At 32.0% G+C, this 10,428-nt stretch overlaps 1 protein-coding gene across 1 annotated transcript; it reads right to left on the bottom strand.

Moving 5' to 3' along the window:
- Nucleotides 1-388: 388 nt before the first annotated feature.
- Nucleotides 389-1,471, bottom strand: LOC108325394 (transcription repressor OFP13). Its single transcript, XM_017558463.2, has one exon. It carries the CDS (start codon nucleotides 1,155-1,157, stop codon nucleotides 420-422), a length of 738 nt encoding a protein of 245 aa, XP_017413952.1. The 5' UTR covers nucleotides 1,158-1,471; the 3' UTR covers nucleotides 389-419.
- Nucleotides 1,472-10,428: the final 8,957 nt, after the last annotated feature.

Here is a 10,428-nt window from a genome sequence, read left to right as displayed (position 1 = left end):
AACTAAGAATTAAATTAACAATTGTAACGGACTTAGTTAAATAAATAAATTAAAAAAAGTATATAAATTCCAATAATATATAGATACGTAAATAAGAGAGACAAATTTCAGATACGCCAATAATTATAAACAAGTGCAGTGTAATGTCTCCTACAAAAACCAGAGAACCATGTGATACATAAATGACAGATGGAACCCAGTGTTTGTGAAAAACGAAAGAGTAAAACTGGTTTACGTTTGTGGTCGCAGAGCCTTTGATCTTTACACAACTGTGTAGTGTAAGTAAACATTTTAGCAAGAAGAATTGTGGCAAGAACATATATAATCAGGAGGAGTTAATTTAGTTTAATTAATTATAGCTAAGCATGTTTTTAATCTACAAATGTATAGCAGAAGGATAGGAGAAATAACTGGTAATGCTAAGATGTTACAGCATCATCATTCCCAATGCCATGCTCGACAATCTCATGACACAAGGGGGAAGAAGCAAAAGAAGAAATAGCAGAAGAATATGCAGTTGAATCAGAACAAGAGTTAGAATCGTTAGAAGCTGCTAAACTAAAGAGCAAATCAACAAAAGCACCGACTATGAATCCGTGATTGTTCCTGCCATTGACCTTGAGATACCAAGTCAAAAGCTCCTCCAAGCCCTCCCAGTCTCTTACTCCATGAGATTCCACCATCTCCTCCATTGATCTCTTGAAATCCTCGTAAGGGTCCTCTGATTCCATGGCAAGAACCACACTTTCTTTGAAGGGAAACCCACTGGCCTTGGCCTTTTCCAAGATGGAGCTTGTGTCACCAGGCTCGAAGAAAAGCCTCTCTGATCTCACACCACGCACCAACATCTCCAGAGACTCCCCGTCGCAGCAGTAATAGTCTTCTGACTCGGTCGAGATGCTGGCGGATTCGGACGAGGTGGTGAACCATGACTTGGGAGTTTCGATGACACTCTCGGAAGGGTCAAAGAAGACGGAGTTAACTGTCTTGAAGATGTCATCGTCGGCAGCACCTCGGAAAGAGAGAGTCTTGGAGTGGCCGCAAGAGGGTATGAATTGCCATGGATGATAATTGTGAAGAAGGTGGTGGTGGTGATGGTTTCTTGGTGGTTCTTTGGTTTTGAAAAGAGAGGGAAGTCTGAGAGCTTTCTTTCCCATTGGATCTATGTTTTGTGTATTTTGTCTGTGTGTGAGGAATGAGGGGAGGCTGAGGATGTGATGGTGTTTGAGTTTCTATGGGATTTGGGAAGCGTTTTGGTTGGTGCCTGCAATAAATTTGATCAGAATGGAGTATTTAAAGCAAGAGGCTCTCATAGGAGGCAAGAGAATATGACAAACAAATGGGGTCTGGTATGTGCTTTCATGGGTGAATTTAATTTGTAGGTTTGTAAAATTCAATGTTATTCAATGCTCCCATCAACAACTGAATGTAACAGTACTTTTTTTTCATCACTGTCCGCCTCATAACAAAGACAGATACGGTCTAATATAATCAATACACCCAGAAAATATCAAGCATTCATCAACATTGGAGTTTGTGTTTATCATCTTCGTTAATTTGTAAGTAACAAACATTTACACATTTCCATTTCCGTATTATTTTGGTGGGTGAGATCGAGGTTAATAATTTTTCTAATTTTATTTATTTAATTTCTTGTCTAGGTTGCCATTTTTCATTTGGTTCGGAAACTCCAACTTTACATAAAGATATTTCGATGCTACGCTAAAATCAGTACAAATTCAGTAGTTTAAACGTGTATTAAATGTAACTAACATACTATAATATCTTAAATATATATTTATACATTTCAGATCAATTTCGAATTTAATTACGATCTAAGAGATAATAATTATGTTTTGGTTTAATATAAAAAGTTTTAGTCTTAATTCATGTTTAAGGTCGATCACTCGATTTATTCTATCAAACCAAACAACTCAGACAAAAATTTTAACTGATAAATCTAGATGGTAAATTGATTAAACAGTCATACGGTATAGATATAAAATTAAATTTTTCACTAAAACATATATAAGCATTCAATACTGTTTCAATTATAACTTTGAGAAAAGAAAGTGGCATGGTTTTATCACACAACCATCTTTACATTGTTTTCGAGAATCCGGATATTCAATGGTGAATAAGCTTATATAAAAAATCACTTTCAAAAAAAATATATGAATCTTTTATTTATATATTAGTGATCTCTTAGTTATTTTTAGGCTTAATATCCTATTTTGTCCATAGTTTCGCTCGAAAATATCAAATTAGTCCATCCTTTATAAAATGCGTTAATTACGTGCTCACTTAATAAAATTTGCATCAATGAAATCTCTTTCGTTAAATCCGTACAAACGGCGTTAGTTGAGGAAGCAGAAGAAAGAGAAAAATAATTAACGCCATTTGTACGAATTTAACGGAAGAAATTTCATTGATGCAAATTTTATTAAGTGAGGACGTAATTGACGCATTTTGTAAAGGATGAACTAATTTGACATTTTCGAGCAAAACTAGCGATAAAATAGAGTATTAAACCTTATTTTTATCAATAACGTGGTACTTTCTAACTCATTGAATTCTTAACCAACATTACATTGATTAGCATTGTGACGATTCTTTGACTTAGGGAACACATTTTTTTTTTATCATTTTGGAAACAATGATAAGAAATGTCTGATATTGGAGCATGAAACTGAGTCTACTTGACCCCATTAGCGTTTGGCATTAAACCATTGTGCATTTATAGTGATGGAAGGTCACCTGCCGTTAACCTTTACCTTTATGTCATAAAATTATGAAATGGGTGGAAAAGACACATAGGGTAGGGTAGATTAAGTGAAAAAAATATGTGGTTACAAGATTCATTACAGAACAAAGAAAAGAGGGTGAATTCATGTGAAGGTTTTTAAACAGGGAACGGTCGTATCACGCATCAGAATTTATTACAAAACGGAGGTTGAGACCTAAAACTAGGCTCTCTATTTATTATGAATTTGCTCTGCTTTTTATCTCCTACTACTATGCTATATATGGCCATGGATACAGTAATAAATAATCTGTCATCTGGTTTCAGGGACAGATAACATACTTTCACAATCAACACACACTTGCTTATTCCATGCCAATTCCAGATCTTAGAAATTCCCCAATGAAATCATTGTACCTTTATGTTTTCTTCAGTTGAACCATGTTGTGAAGTTACTTAGTGCTTCTGGTTGACCCTTGTGTGAATGACTAGAAAAATACACCTACGGTGATGCATTCTTTCGCGTGGTCATGGAATGTACATGAATGTTTGTTGGCCACTAATAAAAAAAGAAATTCTTACACTTTGTGGTAGGATGATGCTTTATAAATATAGTTCTACATACATATTTCTTCAATTTCTGGTGTAGACATGCATCTCTCAAAGTTGACCAACACTTCCATTATAAAAATGAGAAATGATGGTTTAGTTATAATCCCTTCCCTTTGCCTTGCCTCATAAAAAGCGTTACTGCTGACTTTTCTTCAGACAGAATTGACTTCAAATTAAGTTCTTGTCTCTGTTCATATTGTTAGGACAGCTTCGTATTCCGTTATTGTTTGTTTTAGAGGTTAGAATTCCTACCATAATTTTAATTTTAAAAGGTAGCTCAAAAGTTAGAAAATAATATATTTAAATTATTCTAAATTTCAATTCTTAAGCAATATAATATATTAGTGTAAGATCAAGATTAACGGTATGTTTCACAGATAAGAAAATAAATGTATTAGTTAATGTAAATAATCTATTTTCTTACTTTAAATTTTTATTTAGGTTTTGTGGTGAATTTTTAATTAAAATTGGCTTAATTAGGGTTCAATGGTAACTAATAATATTTCAATCTTAAGTTAATAAATTTTAAGGTTAATTTACTTTAGTGTCGTTTATTCTGATCATCCAAAGGTTGGATGATTTGTTTGGTGATTATTTAAAATTAGTGGTTTGTTATCTAAACTTGGTGATTTATTCTTCGAACTCAATGTTAATCGACTTGTTTAATGGTTGGTTGGACTTATTGATTTGTTCTTCAAGATAGAGTTTACTATCCAGACTTATGTATAGTTGGTTATCCTCTTTAGTGGTCGATTAAACTCATTGATTTACTTTCTAAAGTGAAAATTAACCGTGTAGATTATGTAATTGATAGTTTGAGTTGTGATTTCTAAAGTGAAATGTATATTATAAAATCACTTTTTTTTAAGTTAAAGTATTATATTAGCATACATAAGATTTTAGAGTGACATTAGAGAATCAGTTGTTTGTTGAAGAATTAAAAACAAGTATTGTCAGCAAAATAAATAGCTTTATCCTTTTGTATCGTGAACAGAAACTTACGAATTGATGAGATTGTGATGGTGAACCAAATATGTTTAGCTTTGGTATGAATTAATTTGTTCTAGAATAGTCTTGAAGACATTTTGTTCGCTGGCATTGTTGGGAGCTACCATTTGATGATGCAATGGTCTCCATCAACCACTCAATTTGCCTCCATCAATGCTTTAATTTACTTGGGAATTGGAACCTCTTATCCAAAGCTTCACCCATATCATAAAGAAAATTCAACAGGGATGCACGAGTTTTTTATGTATATACACAAAAAGATACAAATGCTTGTACATTAGTCCATGTGACAATGGGTCCTAAAATAATAGCTTAGTTGTACAAAAAAGTAACACTTAGCAAACTCGAGAAGGAGGTTTGTAGGGGACCCCATGACATTTCTAATCAAATAAAGTGATGAATCTTTTAGAGAGAAACATGCCAGAGAATAATTGTATAACCTCATGAAATAAAAGGGGAATCATAATTATATAACACGAACTGAATCCACAAGTACTTTGCTACTGATTACACCCAATAGATGCCTTCTAATTGAGGAGAAAATTAACCATCACCAATTATGTTCAATAATTGTCTTTATTCAAGCCCTTGTTTTCACAGTTTGATTTTGCTAGATTTTTATCATTTTACAATTATAATCTTGAAGATATAATATTAATGATATACGAGTCTAACTCATGCCTAAAAAGATTGATATAATTTTTACTCCAAAATCTAGTATTGTCAAAATGGATTATAACTCGTAAGTCAATTTATTTAATCCACCAACCCGGATTGATGGTGGATTGATCCGGGTTCAATTTTTTTTATTTATTAATAAATGAGTCGTATTAGATTGACTCACTAAGTGATAAACCCGAAACAGACAAGATCGAATCAGGTCGGGTGATCCATTTTGAGAGTACTAAAAACCTAAAAACAATAAATTTATAAATTTTTATTTTAATATATTATTCAATTTTATTATTTTTACTCAATATAAAACTTAGATTTATATTTAAATTATTTATCATATTGTCCATTTTTTATGCCATGGCAATTCTTTTTGGGTAGTAAAATTGTCCATTTTGCACATATATTATTGGAAGTCTCCTTCAAGTTTCCAGCTACAAGCTTGATGAGGATTGATTTTATTCCATTTTCATAGTTGAAACTTAATATTATTGTGCCATTTGAATGTCACTAGCTAGGTGATGAAGATGTGGACATAATTTAATTTTTCCTAATATCATTGAAAGCTCATGCTTAGTAGTAGCACTATAGAAGTGATTCTTGAGCTGGAATCTCTGCATTGGGCTTCCGAAGAGCAAGATAGTTGGAAGTGAACTGTTATGTCTCCCAACCACATTTATAGACCTTGGCCATGCTCCATGGATGCACATGCTATTTTCAACTCTATGATTGTTCCCCAACTTGTCTTTCATCTATTCTTTAACTTCAACTCATAATAATAAAAAAATGGTTTAACTTCCCAAAATGCACGTTTCAATTATTATTAAAGTTTTTTATTCACTTTTTTCTTTTCTCTTTTTACTTCATATTGCCACCTTCCACGTTAGAAAATCAGTATCTCCCAGACACACATCTAGCTTGCAAGCTCCTCTTCCGACCATTGTATTGCTAACATGTTATTTTAGTATATATCTTTTATTGTTAGTTTATTGTTTAATAAGTCAATTTACGTGGGTCAAGAACGTGAGAGATTTATTTTATAGAATAAAACAAAAAGTTATCATATTACTTTGGTTTGTTGATAAAAACATTGAGTATATAATAAATTATATATTTGATTTAAATCTTACTTGTCAGGTTTTTTAATCAGTCGTTACCATTCTTTACTGTACTTCCTAGAATAAATCCTCATTTTAGGAAAATAGATACTATATATTTATTTATTTTACTATCACCATTTTGGATTTCGCACCTTTTTAGATTTAATTGAATATACTCTTTTTTTTAATCTTTTTCGCTTTGTTGACGACAAGTCGTCAACTTTAATTTATCGTAACTTCTACGTTTTTTTCTTTTATTTTAAGTATATCTGCTAAAAAAAATTAAAGGTAATTGGAGGTTTTATATTGGCTAGAAATTAGTGATGAATAATATATAAATAGAGAGATCTCTAAATATATTGTTTTAAAGTTGTGAATTTGAAGAGTTATGATCTTTTATGTCATTTGTTTATGATTTATTGTTTTCAATTTTTGTCAGTGTTTTCTCTTAAAAACCCTAACGGTGATATCATAATTAGATTCATCTTAAAAATGGTTCAATTAAATATAGTAAAAAGTAGTTGGAGAAAAAACTTAAGAAATCTTTTTATAAAAAATCTTTTATTTCAGAAAATATTTTTATATTTCACTAGTTTAAATTAGTACGGTCAAAATGGGCTGTAATCCGCGAGCCAACCGGGTCACCACGAGTTTGAGTCGGGTTGGGTTGGAAAAAAATGTAATTTTTTTATGCGATTTACTTAAAACCTGACTCAGTTGGGTTGAATCCGTGGTGAGTCGGACTGACTCACAAACTCTCCTAATTTAATTTAATTATTTATTATTTTATGTTTTAATATTATTAATTAATATTTTTTTATTATATTAAAGATGTTTCAAGAGAGAAAAATATTATAGATTTATAATACAAAAATTATCAATATTATAAAAACTTATTTGTCTTTGAAATTGTATTGATATATTTTTTTTTTATTTTGAATTGTCTTTGAAATTTAACATCATTTTAGATTGAAATTTATTTAGATTTGAATTAAAAATAATTATAATTTTTTTTATTTAAAAAAACTTATAATTAGGTGAGTCAATCCGTTTAACCTACCAACCCGTGGCAGGTCGAGTCGGGTTTGAATTTTTTCAGCTTGCTAATAAATGAGTCGGGTTATGTTCGCTCACTAAGTAACCAACTTATGATGGGTTGAACTGGGATTTAAATCCATTTATTCACTGTGTTGCAAAATTTTGAATATTTTCTTTTATAAATTTTACTTTAATATAAGTCTAATAACATTGACATGCTGGTTAATGTTAACATTTTTTTAGTTATTGTAAAAATATATGTATTTCTAAAATAGAGAATTAACTTTTTATTTTTGTGACCTAGAAATTTAAGATTTTAAATCTTACTTTTATATCATGTCATCATATTTTTACAATCAAGTCTTAAAAAACTTAAGTCTTGATTTTATGACACTGTGTATTGCTCGTATTGTAGAGATGAAACATGAGAATGAAAAAGAAAAGTTGCTTTTTAAATGATTTTCTACAACTTTTTGAAAAAAATAAAGAAAGACTTTTATTTCTCAAACAACTAATTTCAACATATTCTTTTAAAAGTATTAAATATATTTTTATCCCTTAACGTAAAAAAATTGTATAATAAATTGCCGGTAGACGAAGTTTTACATTAACTATTATTTAATGTCTCTAATTATTTATAAAGGTGTTTTCATAAAATTTACAACATTATTAATATTTTGGCATTAAACTTCTTTTTTACAATAAAAGACTGATAACATTCCAAAATTATTAATAGCAAAGTTTTAATTTTGATATATGAATTTAACTAGCATAGATTATCAACCTAAAAAAGATACGACTTTCAAGATAATAAGTGTAAAATTGTAATACAATTAGGACATATATTATTTATCTTAATTTCTTTTCATTGTGAACATTTTAACACAGCAAATTAATTATAATTGTTTTACACGTTCCTTTTAAGGTAATAATTACAAAGGTGAACATTTTTTTTACTTATAGTACATCCAATGGTTATATACTTCGTAGAAAATTGCTTTATTAGTATATTTCTACTGTTTTCAAATTAAAATATTTAATTATTCAATTACCCTTATTTGAGGATTTTTTTTATCCTTATGCTGAACCCAAATTTTATATTATAGCATTTGTATGTAACCTAAAGTATAGGTATATTTATTCCAAAGCGTCCTAAAATAATGAAAAACACAGATGATGTTTACCTTCACTTATGTAACAACTATTTTGTGGAAAATTAAAATTACTATAGATGTTATGAGTCTACGTTACTAATATGAGGCATTATATACCAATATAATTAATGATAAAATATTAATATTCTAAAATAATAATTTTTTATTAGAATGATACATAAATGTAATATTAATTTACAGTAGTTATTGTAACATCCCGATTATATAATAACCAATATTATATAATAAAGACGTTAACATCCAAATATAGGGAACAGTCGGAGTATGAAGTGTAATTAAATATGAAATTACAGTCATTCACCAATAACAGACACTGAAAATTTAAACCTAAACAGTTGAAAGGATTAAACACTACAAGTGTTCAATCAGGAAACTCTAAGAAGACTATTCTGCAACATCAGCAACCTCCAGCTCTTGCTTCAAGGGAAACCTCTTCAACAACGTCTGCTCCCATCCAAATGGATGATCATCGCCAAAGAAACATACCCAAACAGCACATGATAAAAACAATGCAAGGGTGAGCTAGATATAAAAGCATGTTATACATATAGCATAGGTAATTCATATAATCATTCTTAGATTCGTATAAAAGAACAATTAGAGCCTATTCATTAAATCATAATTCCACCCACTCATACAACATGCAAAAGTCATCCAAAAATGGTAAACCAACATTACAATACTTGTTACTTTATACCCCGACTTATTACTTTATAGACCGACTCGTTACTTCATAGACAGACTCGTCCGGACTAGAATGAATTCTGTGTAGCTTCGATGTTCGTGCACCCGGGTGATGTAGTAACTGGAACTCTCATCAGCTGCCACCCGAGGTTAGTCCTATCTGTCCAGATACCCTAGGACTAGGACCTCCTGCCGTTCCCACACATGACGTACCCCCTCTACGTGAGGACGAGTACTCACGGAACATCAGGATGAACAACCGGCTAAGCTTCCCACATTCATACTTTACAATTCTCAATAATAAAATTCTGAGTCTCTGTGTAGCTTCGGTGTTCGTGCACCCGGGTGATGTAGTAACTGGAACTGTCATCAGCTGCCACCCGAGGTTAGTCCTATCTGTCCAGATACCCTAGGACTAGGACCTCCTGCCGTTCCCACACATGACGTACCCCCTCTACGTGAGGACGAGTACTCACGGAACATCAGGATGAACAACCGGCTAAGCTTCCCACATTCATTCTTTACACCAACTGATCCCACCGAGGGATCTAAATTTCCGATTCAATCCGACCATTTTAAATCTCATGATATTTCTTTTGGACCAACAATGTACATCATAAACCACTTATAATCACACCCTTTCAACCAATCTTGATTACATGAACATGCATTCATAAATTGCAACCGAAATATTTAAATAACATACTTACTGTTACTTTGAATCTTAACCTCAATTAGGAAAAATCAGATACCACCATATTATCCCAACAATTCCAACATATCTCATACATTCACATAATTCATGTCATAGATAATATTCCAAACATTGATACACATAATTCAATCCGAAAGCAAAGGAACTTAAAATTCAACATATTTGTAAAATACTATTTGGACGAGTACTATTCACCGGACACTATTGGACGAACGCTCACTCAATTTAAGGACGAACGCTCAAATCAATGTGTTAAGGACGAACGCTACGAACGCTTCACTATTTGGACGAACGCTCCACATTTTGGACGAACGCTCAACAATTTGGACGAACGCTCCACTATTTGGACGAACGCTCATATATTCGGACGAACGCTCACTCACTGTTTGGACGAACGCTCAATGCTGATCATTTTGGACGAACGCTCGGTTTGGACAAATGGACGAACGCTCACAGATGAAACCAAGGACGAACGCTAAGAATTGAACTAAGGACGAACGCTCACTCACACTCGCTCAAAGGCCGAACGCTCAACACTGAATTTAAGGCCGAACGCTTGGTCGAGCCATTTGTACGAACGCTCACAAGTTGAAGTCATGGACGAACGCTCGTAGTCTGGACGAACGCTGACGAACGCGGACGAACGCTCAAAGAGTTGAAGTCTTGGACGAACGTTTGATC

This window comes from Vigna angularis, chromosome 3, assembly GCF_016808095.1.
Source record: "Vigna angularis cultivar LongXiaoDou No.4 chromosome 3, ASM1680809v1, whole genome shotgun sequence".
NCBI classification, from domain to species: domain Eukaryota; kingdom Viridiplantae; phylum Streptophyta; class Magnoliopsida; order Fabales; family Fabaceae; genus Vigna; species Vigna angularis.
Note: the sequence above shows the minus strand (reverse complement) of the source record. Positions and strands in the feature narration are given on the sequence as shown.

Coding starts and splice junctions, on each gene's coding strand:
- LOC108325394 (XM_017558463.2), bottom strand. CDS start 1,157: ATGGGAAAGAAAGCTCTCAGACTTCCCTCTCTTTTCAAAACCAAAGAA.